The 20,955-nt window shown below is 28.7% G+C and overlaps 2 protein-coding genes across 2 annotated transcripts in view; both read right to left on the minus strand.

The window, feature by feature from the left end:
* LOC111688468 (protein cycle) overlaps window positions 1–1,209 on the minus strand; it is a 4,614-nt gene extending 3,405 nt beyond the window's left edge. Inside the window, exon 1 of the mRNA XM_046951495.1 lies at window positions 1,184–1,209. Coding sequence (XP_046807451.1) covers window positions 1,184–1,209 — 26 coding nt within the window. The remainder of the gene's footprint in view (window positions 1–1,183) is intronic.
* A 1,201-nt stretch (window positions 1,210–2,410) lies between these two features.
* On the minus strand, window positions 2,411–6,248 carry LOC111683842 (probable cytochrome P450 305a1). The gene is made up of 2 exons (XM_023445958.2): window positions 5,817–6,248; window positions 2,411–3,979 (listed from the first exon to the last, which is right to left on the minus strand). The coding sequence occupies exons 1-2, from the start codon at window positions 5,908–5,910 to the stop codon at window positions 2,565–2,567; spliced, it is 1,509 nt and encodes a 502-aa protein (XP_023301726.2). The 5' UTR covers window positions 5,911–6,248; the 3' UTR covers window positions 2,411–2,564.
* Window positions 6,249–20,955: the final 14,707 nt, after the last annotated feature.

The following is a 20,955-nucleotide window of genomic DNA, read 5'->3' on the forward strand; positions in this document are numbered from 1 at the left end:
GACTAGACTATAGACTAGACTATAGACTAGACTATAGACTAGACTATAGACTAGACTAAAGACTAGAGTATAGACTAGACTATAGACTAGACTATAGACTAGACTATAAACTAGACTATAGACTAGGCTATAGACTAGACTATGGACTGGACTATAGACTAGACTATAGACTTGACTATAGACTAGATTATAGACAAGATTATAGACTAGACTATGGACTAGACTATAGACTCGACTATAGACTAGACTTTAGACCAGACTATAGACTACACTATAGACTAGAATAGTCTTTAGTTCAGTCTATAGTATAATTTATAATTTGGTTCATATTAGTTTATAATCTAGTTTATTGTCCAGAGTTATTTTTAGTTTTAATTTTATAACGAGTTTATCACGTCATTAGTAAATATCTATATACAACCCGTTAAGAGAACTATCTAGAAAGCACGATAATATGGACAAATAAATTCCAATGCAGTTTTTCAATATGGAAAATAGTAAATATTTAAAAACTATTTTTAAACAATTGCAAAAAAGCATGAATGATAAATAGAAAAGAAACATTGCAAGCAAGCGGCCAGATAGGGTGCCAGTTTAAACCCAATATTTATATAAACAACTTTAAGGTTCCCTATCATTAATATACAAAAGAGTCTTTCCAATAACTGAACACACCAACTACTTGACAATAGCTCATCTAAACATGTGTTTAGTTTGAAAAGATTTCAGTTATAGAAAAGTGAAATTAGTTTTATCACTGAAGTCGTAAATCATAGACTGTGATATCGTTAAATGACTACTGTATTTTTTTTGCTGCGATAACTCTTATTGGAGGTGTTTACGGTTACCACTTAACACTAGCAAGATTAACTAAGAAAAAAACTATATTTGTTAATAATTAATGTTTATACTTAAAACTCTGTTAAATAATTCTAAAAAGCAAAAACTGTTATTAGGTCAGGTAGACCAATTTTGAAAGCATCAAATAAAGTGGTGGCATTCAAAAGTAACTAAGCTAATATTACTTATGTACGTAGTTCTTATTCGCAGTATTTTATTGGACATTTCTTTTGTTTTCTGTTGCACTGATGTAAGTATATAATACTATTACGCAAAACTATTAAACCAAAAGTTTATTTTGTTTAACGTGGAGCTATTATAGATCAATATTTATATTTTTCACTTTAGTAATATCGTTACTTTAGCCATTGTTCGGGTTTGCGTAATTGTAATTGAATCAAAATATTTATCTACAAATATTTTTTATAAAAAAAATAATAATAACAACTTGTTGCAATTCCTGCAATACTTTAACTGTGACCCTGTTTTAGCTGTAAAAAGTAGTCCATTTTATAGTATAGTCTAGACTATAGACTAGACTATGGACTGAACTATAGACTAGACTATAGACTGGACTTTAGACTAGGCTATATACTAGACTATAGACTAGACTATAGAACACACTATAGACTAGACTATAGAACACACTATAGACTAGACTATAAACTAGGCTATTGAATAGTCTTTAGACTAGACTTTAGACAAGACTATAGATTAGACTATAGACTAGACTATAGACTAGACTATAGACTATACTATAGACTAGACTATAGACTGGACTTTAGACTAGACTATAGACTAGACTATAGACTAGACTATACTATAGACTAGACTATAGAAAAGACTATAGACTAGACTATAGACTAGACTATAGAAAAGACTATAGACTAGACTATAGACTAGACTATTGACTAGACTATAGACAAGACTATAGACTACACTATAGACAAGACTATAGACTAGACTATAGACTAGACTATAGACTAGACTATAGACTAGACTATAGACTAGACTATAGACTAGACTATAGACTAGACTATAGACTAGACTATAGACTAGACTATAGACTAGACTATAGACTAGACTATAGACTAGACTATAGACACGACTATAGACTTTATTATGGACTAGACTATAGACTAGACTATTGACTAGACTATAGACTAGACTATGGACTAGACTAGACGATAGAATAGACAAGACTATAGACTAAAATACAGTCCATGCACTAAACTAGGTTAAAGTCCAAACTATAGACTAAACTATAGGCCCAACTGCAATCTATAGACTATAAATTTGTCTATTGTCTAGACTATAGACCTGACTATAGGTTTGGCTATAGCCTACACTATACATTAGACTATAGTCCAGACTATATATTAAATATATACTTTTGAATACTAAAATATTATTCAGAATATAGATTAAACTGCAGACCAAATTATCAAATGGCTCTGGATTATACAGGCTACATTTTAGTCTTTACTATGTGGAAGCTAGTTCTTTTCCTTTTTTAATGGTCCACATATATATAAAAACTCAATATTAATTTTTTTGTAATACTTTATTAAATTGGTTTTTATTTAAATTTTAACTTAAATTAACTAAAAGAAAACTTTATAACACTAAACTTAAATAGTTCTATTAACTAAATTTTAATTTAAAATTATAAATTTTTAATATGAATGCCTCACATGCTGCAATATTCAATAACTACACACCTTCTACGCATCTCTTTTAATGAATTTAATTTTATAAGGTTTTGGTGACAATGTTATACCCGGTAACAGATTCAAAGAAGGTTTATCCTCTTCTTTGTCACTCAAAACCAATTCGAAAGTTTGACAGATTCTAACGAGTACCGAAAATAGACATGCTCTTGCCATAGCATCACCCAAACAGCGTCTTCGTCCTTGACCGAAAGGCATAAAATATTCATCTTTAAATGTTTTACCCTCGGCATCTATGAAACGTTCGGGTCTAAAGTTTTGGGGATCTTTCCAGTGTTCATCGTCCATTAGAACCGAACGTAGGCCTATTAGAATGGTGGTATTTTTGGGTATATCATAACCTGCTAACTTGGTATCCCATAGAGCTCTTCTAGGACCTGTTATGGGTACTATATGATAAAATCTTTGTACTTCCATTATAAAAGCATCCATATAGGGATAAAAGGACTTAGAACTTAAATGGGGAAATTCGGTATTCTCCACATTGGCCATGATTTCGTCATAAACCAATTTTTGTATCTCAGGACGCATGGCTAAAGTCATTAAAGCCAAATCTGTAGTGGTACTAGTGGTCTGAGAACCCGCTATAAAGAAGTCCAATATTGTCATGGTAAGTTGTGTCTCATTAAAGGTGGAATTCTCATTATCCTTGTTAGTTTCCTGTTGCATTTCCCGTATGTAAGCATAAATCAAATCACTGTCTGCATTTTTATCACATAAAGTAGCTTTATGTTCATTTATGCTTTCCATAAAGAAATTAAACAATTCATTGTTTAATTGTCGTATCAAATTGTAACCAGTTCTATCGGGTGCTACAAATCTCAACCACGGGAATTGGGTTAAAACACCACCGGACATATCGAAAACTTTCGATCTACGATTCATTAAATCCAATAATTTAACTAAACGTTTATCATCACGTTTAAAACGTTTACCCGCTGTCATGGACCATAAAACATTTATAACACTTTGGGCCAAAAAGGATCCCGGCCAAACAGGTTGTCCCTTAAACTCTTCTATGAATTGTATTAAACTCTCGGTTTCCTTTTCAATATGCTGCTCCATTTGAGTGCGTCCATAGCCCACATGACGCATTTGTTTCATGGCAAAATTACGATGTTCATACCACAATTGGCCATCCGTGCAAGTGATGCCTTTACGTGTGCCCATAGTGCGCAATCTTAAGAAAAAGGTATCTGGTCTGCCTTCAAAAACTTCTTGTAGATGAACTTCTTTAACCAGGGGATATGACAGTGCCACCACAACTAGTTCACGTCCCAGTTTGAGGCCCAATATATTGGTATTGTAGCGCTTAGACCAATTTTCAAAAGCCTTATGTTGTCCCCCCGCTGAGACAGCCTCCTTGCGCAATTGTATGGTATTACCAACCCAGGGTACAAAATCAGGGCCTGAAAAGGAAAAAAACAAAACGTTGAAGATGTTTAAAAAAGTTAAAAACCAATCAAGTTCCTAGCTAAGACGATCGTTTAATCCATTTTACAGTGTAGATAATAGTCAAGTCTATGGTCCAGTCTATAGTCTAGTCTATTGTATGGTTTTTATCTGGTCTATGGTGTAGTCTAATCTAGAATAAGTCTAAATTTTAGTCTATAATATAATATGTAGTCTCGTCAATGATTTATCTTAAAAGTTAATCTAAAATATATCCTTCTGTTTTGTCTATAGTATAGTCTAATATAAAGTCTAGTTTATAGTTTAGTCCGTAGTTCTATTTTAGTAAAGAGTCTAGTCTCTCTTCTAGTCTCTGGTCTAGTCCAAAGTGTTGCCTATAGTTTAGTCAATAATCCAGTCTACAGTCTAGCCTATAATCTACTCTAGCCTAGCCTATAGTCGAGTCTATAGTCTAGTCTATAGTCTAGTCTATAGTCTAGTCTATAGTCTAGTCTATAGTCTAGTCTATAGTCTAGTCTATAGTCTAGTCTATAGTCTAGTCTATAGTCTAGTCTATAGTCTAGTCTATAGTCTAGTCTATAGTCTAGTCTATAGTCTAGTCTATAGTCTAGTCTATAGTCTAGTCTATAGTCTAGTCTATAGTCTAGTCTAGTCTATATTCTAGTCTAGTCTATAGTCTAGTCTAGCCTATAGTGTAGTCTATAGTCTAGTCTATAGTATAGTCTATAGTCTAGTCTATAGTATAGTCTATAGTCTAGTCTATAGTCTAGTCTATAGTCTAGTCTATAGTCTAGTCTATAGTCTAGTCTATAGTCTAGTCTATAGTCTAGTCTATAGTCTAGTCTATAGTCTAGTCTATAGTCTAGTCTATAGTCTAGTCTATAGTCTAGTCTACAGTCTAGTCCATAGTTAGGTCTTCTTTCGATGATAGTCATCGAAGGCAACCAATCATATCGACTCTATTAGTGTAATCCAATTTGAATAACTCTTTTTATAGCTCTGAAGAAAGTGCTAAATTTTTAATAGTTTTAATTGTTAGCACATGATAAGTTCTATTAATTATTTAACACTTTAATGTTAAGTGATCATTAAACATCTTTAGTATAGAAGAGTCTAAACATAGTATAGTTAAAGCATAACATTTTAGTATTGATGTTTTAATATCGGCATTCCCTTCCCTCTATAATGAGTTAGGTTTCATGAGGTTGTGCTGAAGATGGTAATAAAGACACGGCAACCACGATTTACATAGTTTAGTAATAGGTTCATTAATATTGCCTAAGTCATTTAGAGATGTCCGTCCTTTTAATAATTTTACTTTATTTAGTAGACTATGGACAATTCTCAAGCAAAGTCGATTGACTATAAGTGTATTGTCTACTCTATGAACTAATCTATAGAATGGTCTATAGATTAGTTAATAGAATTTCCTAAGGATTAGTTTTTTTTAAGCTAATCCATAGATTAGTCTGTCAAACTAAACTTTAAACATTATTGTAAAATTCACAGACTGATAAAACATGAGCTTAACGCTCGCATGTGTGGGTAATTGGGTGTCATATTACCATAAACCGTTTTGTATAGGAAATATGCCGCCATAAATGTTAAATGAATCCAATAACTTGTAAAGTTTATGGAAACATTTTTAATTTAATAAAAACACTGTAAACGTCTAATATGACCAAATGGTTGCAACAAATGTCAAACAAATCAATCAATATTTTGCAAGACATCTGTTTTAAATAATAAATCACAACATGTGTAGACTAGATATAAAATTTTTATCATATATAAAAATTTCCTTTTTAGGGGAAATACATATTCAAAACTCACCTGGTGGATAATTTTCGGGTCTTTTTATGGATTTATATAAATAGTAACCCACATAGCCCAGTATTAGGGAAATGAAAAATATTATAACATTCATCTTGTTGTTGCTACTATTATTAAATAGTTTTCTTTTTTGATTTTCTTTTACTTAAATTATTTTTATATAATTTCTTTTTATTTTTCTTTAAAAATAATTTCTTTATTTAACCACCGGATTTAAGCACTCACGCGTTTTATTTGAATATATTTTTTTCGTTTTTTTTATCAAGAAGATTTATTTTAGAAGACGTCTCGCGAAGAGCGTTTCCCTCGTACTAAAACTGGATTTGAAAAAGTTCCCAGCAAATTGTAAATGTTCTAACGTTGAACGACTTTTATTTATAATTGTCGATAAAATTTCAACAACGATTTCAATCTATACGAATTACTCTTCTTCACGGCTCTCTTTAACTTGTAGTAGGCAATTGTTATTGTAGTGTGATGTTTTTTTTTTTCATTTATTTTAAATAATTATTTTCTTTATTTTTTCTTATTCTCAAATACAATGTTCGCCTCTATTGTTGTTGACTTCTATAGTGATCGTGATCGTCAACATAAAAACTATTTAATCGAGTTTCTCTCATAACTATTATTAAGACTGTGAGATTGGGATGACTAGCAGGGATGGAGAAAGAAAAACTGTTCTAGTTTGGCCATAAACTAGACTATAGTTTGTCTACAATCTCGACTGTAAGCAACTGTATAGTTTGGCTATAGTCTGTTCTATAGTTTAGCTATAATCTATTTTCTAGTTTAGCTATAATTTGGACTAATATTCAATATTAATCTCAACTAAAGATTGTCTTCAAATTGTGCTATAATATGGTCTATAGTTAGGCTACAGTTTTGCTTCGAGTCTATAGTTTTTTCTATAAAAGTATATTCTAATAACGATATTGTAAAAGAATTTCAAATACGTACCGTTGTATACATCCCTGGCTAAGTACTGAGTACTTATTGTACTGCAGCACATGTTTGCCATTCAAAATCGCTGAGTGTGTATTTATGGGGTTTCTCCTTAGTAAGTTCATTATCAAATTGTGATAAAATTACTTTTATTTTTTTATGTTTGTTATACCCTACACCACTATAGTGGGGAGGGTATTATACGTTTGTGCTGATGTTTGTAACATACAAAAATATTGGTCCAATACCCACCTTAAAGTATACCGATCGATTCAGAATCATTTTTTGAGTCGATTAAGACATGTCCGTCCGTCCGTCCGTCTGTCCGGCTGGCTGGCTGTCCATGTAAACCTTGTGCGCAAGGTACAGGCCGCAATTTTCAAGATAATTTGATGAAATTTGGACCAAGCATGTTTTTTGGCACAAGGACGAAGCCTATTGAAAATGGTTGAAATCGGTCCATTATTTCACCTAGCCCCCATACAACCGTACCTCCCGATTTGAACTTTTTATGCTATAATTACGTCAAATATTCTGCTATCTCTCAAAAAATGACTTAAACGTCTAAAATTGACTTGTAACCATAACTCAACAAAACTAACTGTTATTTAGAAATATATCCTTTTCCCAAATTTACCGAGGATTGGCCCATATTTGACCTATATAAAGCCTCATTTAGAAATTTTAGTTTTTTATCAATAGATGGCTTAAATATTTTGGAATTATGCTAATATTCAACATAAAAGTTTCTTTACAAAAAATAAAAATTTTATAAAAGTAAAAATTGTAAAAATATACTCATGGTGTAGGGTATCATATGGTCGGCCATGCCCGACTATACTTTCCTACTTGTTTTTTTTTTCTCTTTATTCTTAAATAATTGAACATTCTCTTCTGTCGATCGCAATGTATTATGCAGTAATTTGTGTGCGAGGGAAGTTTAAAAAGTAAATGAAAATAATTTTTTTAAGAATGTCAGTCCATAGTATTATCTAATCTAATCTAGTCTATAGTCTAGTCTATAGTCTATTCTATAGTCTTGCCAATAGTTAAGTCTATAGTGTTGTCTATAGTCTAGTCTATAGTCTCGTCTATAGTCTCGTCTACAGTCCAGTCTATAGTCTAGGCTATGGGCTAGTCAATAGTCTAGTCTATAGTCTAGTCCATAGTCTAGTCTATACTCTATAGACTAGAGTATCATTTTTTAAAGAATGTCAGTCTATAGTATTATATAATCTAGTTTATAGTCTAGTCTATAATCTAGTCCATTCTATAGTCTTGTCAATAGTCAAGTCTATAGTGTTGTCTATACTCTAGTCTATAGTCTATTCTGCTTTACAGTCTAGTCTATAGTCTCATCTACAGTCAAGTCTATAATCTAGTCTATAATCTGTTTATAGTCTAGTTTATAGTCCAGTGTACATTCTATACTATATTTTAGACTATAGCCTAGTCTATAATCTAGTCTATAGTTCAGTCTATAATCAAGTCCATAGTCTAGTTTATAGTCTAGTCTAATCAATGGTCTAGTCTATAGTATAGTTTATAGTCTAGTCTATAATCAAGTCCATAGTCTAGTCTATAGTCGAGTTTATAGTCTAGTCTATTGTCTAATTAATAGTCTAGTCTATTGTCTAATTAATATTTTAGTCTATAGTCTAGTCTAGAGTCTAGTCTAGTCTATAGTCTAGTCTATAGTCTAGTCTATAGTCTAGTCTATAGTCTAGTCTATAGTCTAGTCAATAGTCTAGTCTATAGTCTAGTCTATAGTCTAGTCTATAGTCTAGTCTATAGTCTAGTCTATAGTCTACTCTATAGTCTAGTCTATAGTCTAGTCTATAGTCTAGTCTAAAGTCTATAGTCTAGTCTATAGTCTTGTCTATAGTGTAGTCTATAGTCTAGTCTATAGTCATGTCTATAGTCTAGTCTTTAGTCTATTCTATATTCTAGTCTGTAGTCTAGTCTATAGTCTAGTCTAAAGTCTAGTCTAAAGTCTAGTCTATAGTCTAGTCTATAGTCTATAGTCTAGTCTATAGTCTAGTCTATAGTCTTGCCTATCCTATTCTATAGTCTAATCTTTAGTTTATTCTATAGTGTAGTCTATAGTCTAGTCTTTATTCTAGTCTACAGTCTAGTTTATAACTTAGTCGATAACCTAGTCTATAGTATAGTCTATAGTCTAGTATATAGTATAGTCTATAGTCTAGACAATAGTCTAGTTTATATTCTAGTAAAAAAAGTATCCATGTCTGGTACATAAAAGATTTACTTTTATTTTTGTTGTTGTTATTGCACTAGTCTCATATTACATTTTTCTCACATTTTGTTTACACACAATTTCTTTTTTAAATAATTGTTGTAATATAAACAAAATATTAATAATTTATTAGTGTAATATTCCTCCTACCCACTTAACAACATTTACATTCATGTTTGGATGCTTACGAATGTCCCTGGAAACCATAAGAAAACAAAAGACCGCCTTCTAACAATTGTCTTAACAAATTTGGCACATTTTTTTAATTTTCTAACACTTTTTCACTAATTACTAAAACTTTTTTCATAAATATTTTTATATAACGATATAAAATAACATTTTTCTAATATTGTACAACAAAAATATTTTGTTATTAATTATTAATTAACATTTTAGCTGAATTTAAACAATAGTACTAATCATTTTAAACAACCAAACACTTTAGAAATATTAAGAAAACTAATGAAATGAAACAATAACAAAAAGCATCCATCCATCACTTATTGTTGTTATTGTTATAAGCTATTTGCTCTTGAAATGGAGTACTAATAATGGTAGCAACAACAACAATGACATTTTCTCTTACCATTTGTTGCTTTCGTTATTTTGTCTTCTTCTTTAGTTGTTAAAAATTTCTAAAGTGTTCGGTTGTTTAAGGTTAATCGTCGTCCTGTTTAAATTAATCTTAAGCGTTAATTAATTGTTAATATTTAATAATTTTGATTGAAAATTGTTTATAAATACCGTTATGGAAAAATGTTTATAAAAAAGTGTTAAATTATTATTTGAAAAAAGTGTTTTTAAAGTTTGCAAAAAATTCAATGCAATTTTCTTAGGCCGAGCGCCGGTCGGTGGTTTTCTTTTGTCGGGCCATTCGTTTTGTTAATTGATGAAAAAGTGTGAATCAAAGGGGGAAGTGGAAGAGTTTGGAAAGAAAAAAAAAATAGTGAAAAAAAGTCTGAGTTGAAAAGGCTAAAAAATATGAAAAAAAAATTAAAGAAAAAGAGTTGGTGGGTATGTAAATATGTACATGTGTATGTAAATATGTACATATAAATATGTTGCAAAATGTAAATATTGTTTTTGTATGCAGTAAATTACAAACGGGAGATTATCGCTATTTGAAAAACAACAACAAAAAATAGGTGAGTGATTTGAAGTAACAATTGCAATTTGTTTTTGTTTCTTTTATTGCTTTCTTATATTAAATTTGACCATCAAAATTTAAGACCTTCGCTAAAGCCTACACTAGAGTATAGATGGAATTATGGACTAGATTATAGACTAGAATAATGATTAAATACTATGTATACAACTTATTAAAAGTTTATTAGTTAGAAAAAAAAGTACGAAATAAGTCCTGAAAAAAGTACTAAGCTACTGAATTTTCCATGCCTGCTGCATCACATTTTTTTTTTCATTGCTGATTGTGTATTTATTTTTGTTTTCTTCTTAGTAAGATCATTATCATATTATGATATAATTACTTTTATTTTTATGTTTGTTTTTTCTCTTTATTCTTAAATAATTGAACACTCTTTTGCCGGTCAAAAGTATTATGTAGTAATTGTGTGCGAGGGAAGTTTAAAAAGTAAATTAAAAATATTCTTTAATGATTGACATAAATAACCATTTCACAGACTATTGATTAGAATATTGACTAGACTATAGACTAGACTACAGACAAGACTATATACTAGACTATTCTATAGACTAGAATATAGGCTATAATATAGACTAGACTATAGAAAAGACTGTCGCCTAGACTATAAACTAGACTATACTATAGACTAGACTATGGACTAGAATATAGGCTATAATATACACTTGACTATAATAATGACTGTCGACTAGACTATCGAATAGACAGTAGACTAGACTATAAATTAGACCATAGACTAAACTCTAGACTAGACTATAAACTAGGAAAAAAATAGACTATAGACTATACTATAGACAAGATAATAGACTATAGACTACACTATCGATTAGACAATAGACCAAACTATTAATTAAACAGTGGACTCGAATATAGACTAGACTATAGACTAGACTATAGACTAGACTATAGACTAGACTATAGACTAGACTATAGACTAGACTATAGACTAGACTATAGACTAGACTATAGACTAGACTATAGACTAGACTATAGACTAGACTATAGACTAGACTATGGACTAGACTATAGACTAGACTATATACTAGTCTATAGACTAGACTATAGACTAGACTATAGACTAGACTATAGACTAGAATATAGACTAGACTATAGACTAGACTATAGACTAGACTATAGACTGTACTATTGACTTAACTTTAGAGTAGACCGTGTACGAAACTATATACTTAACTTTAGACTAGACTGTAGGCTAAGCTATAGAATGAACTATATATAGTTAAATCTATAGGCAATACCAAGGGTATATAATTAGTTCTCGAACCCTTCAGGGAATTAGACCAAATAAAAGTACATTTTTTTATTTTTTTATATTTTCTTATATATTTCTTTCTTTTTCCTTAAATGAATCAAAAAGACTAGACTATAGTCCGCATTGTTGACAGGACTAGACTATCGATTAGACAATAGACTAGATTATAAACTAAATAATAGACTGACTGTAGACTAGAATATAAACTAAATTATCGACTAGGAAAGAGATTATAGACTTGACTGTAGACTAGGCTACAGACTAGAATATTGACTGAACTTAAGAGTATAGAATGAACTAAGCTATAGAATGAACTATATATAGTTAAATCTATAGGCAATACCAAGGGTATATAATTAGTTCTCTAACCCTTCGACGAATTAAGTACCCCAAATAAAAGTACATTATGTTTATTTTTTTATATTTTCTTATATATTTCTTTTTCCTTAAATGAATCAAAATGTTTTTGTTTTTTGTTTTGTTTTCATTATTATTATTATTATTACAAAATGTTTTTGAAACATTAGATTTGTTTGAGATGAAAAAATAAAATTTGAAATAAAATAACATGTTGTTTACAATTTGTTAAATATTTTTCATTTTTTTTAATCTTTCTGTTTCAATAATTATTAATATAATTAATTTAATTAGTTAATACATACAATTATAATTATAATAACAACTAAAACAACTTACGTCAAAGAAAAGTAAAATGAACATTTTATTTTTCTAAATTTAAAATTATACAATATTCTTTTTTAAAGATAAAAGTAAGTTTGTTTTGTTTTTGTTTCTGTACTTTAAGCTTCTTATTCCTTGTTGTTTGTTCGGTTTATTTATATATATTTTTTTATATTTTATTTTATAATAATTTATACATTTTGTTACTAATTTTAAATGTTTGTTTTTTTGTTTTAAATAACTCTGTATTTGTTTTTTTTTATTTCATTATAATCATCACTAGACTCGTAAATTCTTATCACTTACAAAAAATCACTTTTCAATTTCAATCAACAGGTTACAATTTTTATTTTAATTTGTTTTTGTTTTTTTCTCTTTTTATTTGAAGAAATAAATATTTATATTCTTTTATTTAAATACATACATTTATTTAATTTAATTTTATTTAATATTAAATCGTTTGAATGTTATGTACATAAATATATAGATTTCTTTTAATATATAATAGTATATATCGTTTTATATGTATGTAGTATATAGACTATATAAACGGTGTTCAACAATTTGTATTTAATAATGGCTTTTACTCTTGGAGAGGAGAGGTGAGGAAGAGAGAGATTGGCAGGAAAATGGTTTAATTAGGGAAAAGAGAAAAACAGAAACAAAATATACTATAAACTAGACTATAGAATATACTATGGGCTAGACTATGGACTAGACTATAGACTAGACCAAATACTAGACCATAGACTAGAACATAAACTGGACTATAGATTAAGCTATAGACTAGAATATTGAATAAACTATAGTCTATAGACTAGAATATAGACTAAACTATAGACTAGACTATACTATAGACTATATAGAGTACACTATAGACTATACTATAGACTAAGCTACAGACTAACCTATAGACTAAACTATAGAATAGACTATAGACTAAACTATAGTCTGGACTATAGACTAGACTATAAACTAAACTATATACTATACTATAGACTAGATTATAGACTAAACTATAGAGTAGACTATAGACTAGACTATAGACTGGACTATAGATTAGACTATAGACTAGACTATAAACTAAACTATAGACTAGACTATAGACAAAACTATAGAAGAGACTATAGACTAAACTATAGAGTAGACTATAGACTAGACCATAGAATAGACTATAGAGTAGACTATAGACGATACTATAGGCTAGACTATAGAATAGACTAGACTATAGACTAGACCATAGACTAGACTATAGACTAGACTATAGACTAGACTATAGAATAGACTATAGACTAGACTATAGACTAGACTATAGACTAGACTATAGACTAGACTATAGACTAGACTATAGACTAGACTATAGACTAAACTATAGACTAGACTATATACTAGACTATAGACTAGACTATAGACTATACTATCGACTAGACTATAGACAATAAACTAAACTATAGACTAGACTATAGGCTAGACTATAGAATATACTATTGTCTAGACTGTAGACTAGACTATAGACTAGACTATAGGCTATACTATAGACTAGATCAAAGACTAGAATATAGACCAGACTATAGACTAGACTATAGACTAGACTATAGACTAGACTATCGACTAGACTATAGACTAGACTATAGACTAGACTATAGACTAGACTATAGACTAGACTATAGACTAGACTATAGACTAGACTATAGACTAGACTATAGACTAGACTATAGACTAGACTATAGACTAGACTATAGACTAGACTATAGACTAGACTATAGACTAGACTATAGACTAGACTATAGACTAGACCATAGACTAAACTATGGGCTTGACTATAGACTAGATTATAGACTAGACTGTGTACTAGACAATAGACTAGACTTTAGACTAGACTTTAGACTAAACTTTAGACTAGACTATAGATTAGACTATAGACTAGACTTTAGACTAGACTTTAGACTTTAGACTAGACTTTAGACTAGACTTTAGACTAGACTTTAGACTAGACTTTAGACTAGACTTTAGACTAGACTTTATACTAGACTTTAGACTATACTTTATACTAGACTTTAGACTAGACTTTAGACTAGACTTTAGACTAGACTTTAGACTAGACTATAGAGTAAACTCTAGACTATATTTTAGACTAGACTATAGACTAACCTACAGACTACACCATATAAGTTTTTCTATTGAAAAATGTGTTATACTCAATCTTTTCTCTAGACAATTTTTTTATTTAGAAAAATGTGTTATACTTAAGTTTTCTATAGAAAAACTGTTATACATAAACTTTTCTCTTGAGATAACTGTTATACAAAACTTTTTCTCTAGAAAAAACTGTTATACCAAAGTTTATTTTGAAGGAAATTGTTATATAAAAAATATTCTTAAGAAAAACTGGTTATACCTAAATTTTCTTCCAGGAAAACTGTTATACACAAATTTTTGTATAGATAAAACTCTAATACACAATATTTTCTTTAAATAGAACTGTTATACACCTATTTCTCTCGAGAAAAAGCTGTTATGCACAAGTTTTTCTATCGAACTTTTCTTGAAAAACTGTTAAACACAAATTTTTCTCCAGAAAAAACTGTTATACGAAATTGTTTTTTTGAAAAAAAACGTAAATACAAATTTTCTCTAGAATAAACTGTTGTGAAAAAACTATTATACAAAATTTTTTTCTTTAAAAATAACTGTTATACACATTTTATTCTTTAAATAAAAGTGTTATATAAACAATTTCCTTTAGAGAAAACTGTCATACAGAAATTTTACTTTATAGAAAACTGTTATACCATTTATTTCCTTTACTCATAAGTCCTTCTGCTATTTTATTGGGATTGTTTTTTTTTAATTTTTAATTTGTAAATATTCTTTTTTTGTAATTTTTTTGTTGTTGTTTTTTTATTACATTATTTTGTATATTTTTTAAATTAGTTTTTGAATCAAATATATATTTTTAATAATTTTGTTTTACTAAACTATTGCATTTACATTGATTTTTTTACACACATTTACAAGATTTTTGTTTTCTTAATATTTTTTGAAAATATTTTTTAAATATTTTAAAATATTTGTTTTTTTTTTTTGTTTTTTAAAATGAACACAAAAATAAATTTTTATAGTAAATTTTGTAAATTTTATTTTGGGGATTTTAGTAAGAATTTTAATACATTTGTTTTATTATACATTTATTAAATTTAAGGATTTTAATTTAAGATTTTTTTAATATTTATATAATTTTTTTTTATTTTTTGTATGTTTTGAAAAGGTGCGAACCTGAAATGTTTACATGATTTTTTTGGATTTTTTTATTTTGGATTAAAGGATTTAGCGAATTGTTTTAAAGAGTATAGACTGAATCAAGTCTATGAACTTATTTATGAACTAGTTAATAAACTTATATAGAGAATAGTCTATGGATTTGTCCATTGAATAGTTAAAGAACTTCGGTATTGGCTATTCTATTAACTAATCTATAGATCGTTCAATATAAAAGTCTATGGATCAGTTTATTGTTTAATTTATTGATTAGTCTTTAAATTATTCTATGAATTAGTATATAAACTAATCTATTGACTGGTCTATAGATTTGACTATTGACTAGTCTATGGACTTGTCGATAAACATGCCCATGATCTTTTCTATGAACTAGTCTATGGACCAGTGATTAGTCTGTAGACTAGTTAATGGACTTCTCTACAGAATAGTATAAGATCCAGTCCATTGACTCTTCTATTAAGTAGTCTATGAACTAGCCTATGAACAGGTCTATTGACTAGTCTGTGAAATAGTCTATTGACTAGTATATGAATTGATTTGTATAACAGTTTGTAGACCAGTCTATAGACTGGTCTATGAACTAGCCTACGGACTGTTCTATGAATTAGTTAATTGACTAGTTTTTGAATTGTTATATAGTCTGTGGACTTGTCTATGAACCAGTCTAGTTTAGAGATTATTCTTTGAACTAGTCTATGAATTGTTATAAACTGGTCCAAAGACTATTATCACCTATTAATTAGTCTTTAGAATCCATTGACTAGTCTATAGACTTTTCCATTGATTGGTAAACTTGTCTATAGATACTCTATGAACTTGTCTATTGATTAGTCTATATACTATCCCAGAGAATAGTCTATGAACTAGTCCATTGACTAGTTTATGAATAGTCTGTGGACTAGTCTATAGACTATTCTATGCGCTAGTCCATGGACTAGTCTATGAATTGGTTTATATAATAGTTTGTAGACTAGTCTATAGACTGGTCTATAAACTAGTCTACGTACTATTCTATGAATTAGTTAATTGACTAGTTATTGAATTGTTATATAGTCTGTGGACTGGTCTACGAACTAGTCTAGTCTATAGACTATTCAACTATAAACTAGTCGAATGACTAGTCTATGAATTCTTATATATACTAGTCTGTGGACTAGTTTATGGACTGGTCTATGAACTAGTCTTTGCAATAATCTATAAACTCACCTAATGATTAGTCTTTAGAATCCATTGACTAGTCTATAGACTTATCTATTGATTAATAGACTTGTCTATTGATAGTCAAAGAACTTGTCTATTGGTTAGTCTATGGACTATCCTGCAGAATAGTCTATAAACTAGTCTATTGACTAATCTGTTGACTAGTCTAGAAACTTGCCTATGAACATGTCTATTGACTAGTTTACGATCTTGTGTATTGACTAGTCTATAGACTTTTCTATGAACTAGTATATAGATTATCTGTGGACTAGTCTATAAAGTAATCTATTTAATAGTTAATTTATGGACATGACTATTGTTCTGTTTATGAAACTTTATATTGACTAGTCTATAGACTTGTCCATTAATTAGCATATGAACTAGTTTATGAACTAGTCGACTGGTCTATAAGAGTTGACTAGTCCATAACCTAGTCTATTGATTAGTCTATTGACTAGTCTATAACCTAGTCGATTGACTAGTCTATAAACTAGTCTATTGACTAGTCTATAAACTAGTCTATTGACTAGTCTATAAACTAGTCTATTGACTAGTCTATAAACTAGTCTTTTGACTAGTCTATAAACTAGTCTTTTGACTAGTCTAAAAACTAGTCTTTTGACTAGTCTAAAAACTAGTCTTTTGACTAGTCTAAAAACTAGTCTTTTGACTAATCTATAAACTTGTCTATTGACTAGTCAATAAACTAGTCTTTTGACTAGTCTATGAACTACCATATAGTCTATTCTATAAACTACTTTTTAGATCCATAAACTATCTTTAGTTGACATTTTCGCTAAAACCTTTTGTTAATAAACTATTTACATTAACTTATAAACAAAATTTACAATATTTTTAGAAGTTTGTTTTAAAAACAAATTTATTTGTAAAGATACTTTTGTTTTTCTCGTTTACTATAAGGTACACAATTTGCTATTATTTGTAATGATTTCTTTTAGAATTTTCATTTGAAAGAAAATATGAAAAACTAAAATATATAAAAAAAATATTAAAAATAAAATTATTAAAAAAAAAATAAAAAAAACAAAAATTAAACAAACTTTTCTATTGTAAGTTTCATCATTTTGTTGTAATTATAGCAAAAAAGTTTTCAGCTTTAAAACCCCTTAAAAATTAAGCAAAATATTCAATATTCAACAAGTAACTTATGTTAAGCTTCTCTATCATATATTATCATATTAAAGCCTAAAAGTAGGCTTTGAAATGTAACACTTTTTCTATAGTATGATAATTTTATGACAAGCTTTAGAAAATTTTAAATAACTTAAACAATTTTAAAGAGATTTCAATGAAATTTTTTGTGTTTTAAAGAGAACAAAGAAAGCTTTTGTATTACAATAATATATCGATAAGATCTTAAAGAAAAAATTGCTTAAAATGCCGGCAAAATAAGACCTTTAACAAAAACTAATCGTTAAAGTTTGTATACATATATCTTGCAAGATATTAGTTCCAGAGCTTAACAGTGTATAGGGAGTTAATAGAAAAGAAGTTAAACTATCCAACAAAGGTTATTATAACAATATTGTTGCTATACAAAAGCAGCTGTAAAGTGTTAAAGTAGCACTCAGAAAGTGCTCAGAAAGACAGGACCATTTTCAAATTTAACTCTTTCATTAGCAACATTTTTTCCCAGAAAGGTTATTATAATTACAATGACATTAGCAAATCCCTATTCTGCATTTCAATTCGAATCGAAATTTTCTCCGTTTCGAATTGCAATTTTCTTCCGATCGTTGAGTAACTGAATGCGTAAACGTAATCGAAATGTAGAATACTTTTACAAACAATACCCTTAGTTATCATATTTTTATAAAACAAACTTTATGGATAATTTTCCGTAAAATACAACAACATTTCCTTTTTCAAAATCCCTTGAAAATTAAAGAAATTATTCAAGTTTTTCAAAAAATAAACTAAATTAACAACTTTAACTACTTTTTTTGGCGATTTTTTCTAAAAAAGTATATAAATTAATTAAGCAAATTTAAAGCACAATTTTGTTGTGATTACAACAACATTTAATTTCTTAAAATCGGTTAAAAATTGTAAAAGTTATTAAGGTTTAAAGTAAAGTCTGTTGTCATTGTTAACATTTGAATAGGATTTCTTTATTTTAGCTCCCTAAAGTATGCTTTGAAATATATGAGAAACTCTCTCTGCATGAAAATAATAAAACTTAACGGTTTTTAACAAAACACTGTTATACACCAATTTCTCTATAGAAATATGTGTTATACACATAGTTTTCTTTATAAAAAACTGTTATTTACAAAATTTTCTCTAATAAACATTGTTTTACAGAAATTTTTCTCTATAAAAAACTTTTATACACAAATTTTTTTCTCCACAAAAAACTGTTATACATAAAAATGTTTCTTCACAAAAAAAACTATTGTACACAAAATTTTCTCTACAAAAACTTACTTTTCTTAAGAAAAAATAAAATTTTCTCTACAAAAAAACTTTTATACAGAAATTTTTCTCTACAAAAACTTATTTTTCTTAAGAAAAAAAAAACTGTTATACAAATATTTTTCTCTAGAAAAAAAGCTTGTGTATAGCTTTTAGAAAAGTGTTATTTTAGAAAATGTGGCATAACTTGGGAATTTCTGAATCGATTTCAATGAAATTGGTTTAATTCGATAGGAAATAGACAGATCTTCAAAAGAAATGTCTAGGACCTTAAAGAAAAACATTTCAAAAAATAGGACTAAAGAGAGCCAAAATTAAAAATGAGTTATTGAAACTTTGTATAGGTATAACAAGCGAAATATAGGTTCAATCGGGAAACTTTGTACAAGAAATTTATGGAGCTGGAGTTAAGCTTTTAGAAAAATGCAACACTGGCTTTTAAGTTCCAGTAAACAATGGGTTATAGTGTAGTGCCGAAGTAAAAATGTCATAAAATTTGAGGCAAAGTGAAAAGTACTTTAAAGAGAGTTGTTAAAACTTTATAAAGGTATAACAAGCAAACTATAGGTTCGATAGGGAAACTTTGTATAAAAAAGTTGTAGAGCAGGAGTTTAGCTTTTAGAAAAATGTATCTTCGTAAAGATACATCCGTTACATTGCATGTTACAGTGTAACGAAATGCATCTTTTAAAGAAAAACTTAAAATTGAGTTCCTGAAGCTTTATATAGGTATAAGAACTAAACTAAAGGTTCGATCGGGAGACTTTTTATAAGAAATTTGTGGGGCAGGAGTTGAGCTTTAAGAAAAAGGCAACTTCGAAAAGATACATCCGTTACATTCCGAGTTACAGTGTAACGAAATGTATCTTTTAAAGAAAAACTTAAAAATGAGTTCCTGAAGATTTATATAGGAATATCAACTAAACTGTAGGTTCGATCGAGAAACTTTGTATAAGAAATTTATAGAGCTAGAGTTAAGCTTTTAGGAAAATGGAACTTCGTTAAGACAGTACCGATACAGTGTAACGAAATGCATCTTTTAAAAACGAAACTATTTGTGTTTGAAAATATCAAAATTGAGAGAGAGAGTGTAATAACTTCGGTATTTCTGAACCGATTTCAATGAAATTGGTTTTATTTTATAGGAAATTAGTAGAACTTTAAAATTTCTTTATAAAATATAAATATCAACAAAGAAAATATGCTTTAAAATGGACGCAAATTGAGCTGAACTTAAAAATGAGTTCTTGAAGCTTTGTATAGGTATAACAAGCAAACTATAGGTTCGATCGGGAAACTTTGTATAAGAAATTTGTAGAGCTGGAGTTAAACTTTCAGAATACCGAAACTATCACTCTCCTGTTTAAATACAGTATAACGAAATGCCACTTTTAAACAAGAAACTATTTGTGTTTGAAAATATCAAAATTTAGAGAGTTATTTTAGAAAAAGTGTAATAACTTCCGAATTTCTAAACCGATTTCAAAGAAATTGGTTTTATTTTATGGGAAATAGATAAATCTTTTGAATTTCTTTATAAAATGTTGAAGTCAACCAAGAAAAAAGCTTTAAAATGGGGTCAAAGTGAGCTTAACTTAAAAATGAGTTCTTGAAGCTTTGTATAGGTATAACAAGCAAACTATAGGTTCGATCGGGAAACTTTGTATAAGAAATTTGTAGAGCTGGAGTAGAGCAACACACACACACTCTCTTTCTTTTTCTCTCTCTCTCTCTCTAAAGTTCAAGTAAGAATGAGTTTTAGTAATGCATTAGAACGATATAAAAATGCTATAAAATGTAGGCAAAATGAAAAGTACTTAATAGAGTTTTATTAAAGCTTTTTATAGTTATAACAACCAAACTATAGGTGTGATGGGAAAGCTTTGTATAAGAAGTTTATAGAGCTAGAGTT

The sequence above is a fragment of the Lucilia cuprina genome, chromosome 5, assembly GCF_022045245.1.
Source record: "Lucilia cuprina isolate Lc7/37 chromosome 5, ASM2204524v1, whole genome shotgun sequence".
Lineage (NCBI taxonomy): Eukaryota > Metazoa > Arthropoda > Insecta > Diptera > Calliphoridae > Lucilia > Lucilia cuprina.

Coding starts and splice junctions, on each gene's coding strand:
- LOC111683842 (XM_023445958.2), bottom strand. CDS start 5,910: ATGAATGTTATAATATTTTTCATTTCCCTAATACTGGGCTATGTGGGT. Junction 3,980..5,816: donor ACCCGAAAATTATCCACCAG/GTGAGTTTTGAA, acceptor TTTCCTTTTCAG/GCCCTGATTTTGTACCCTGG.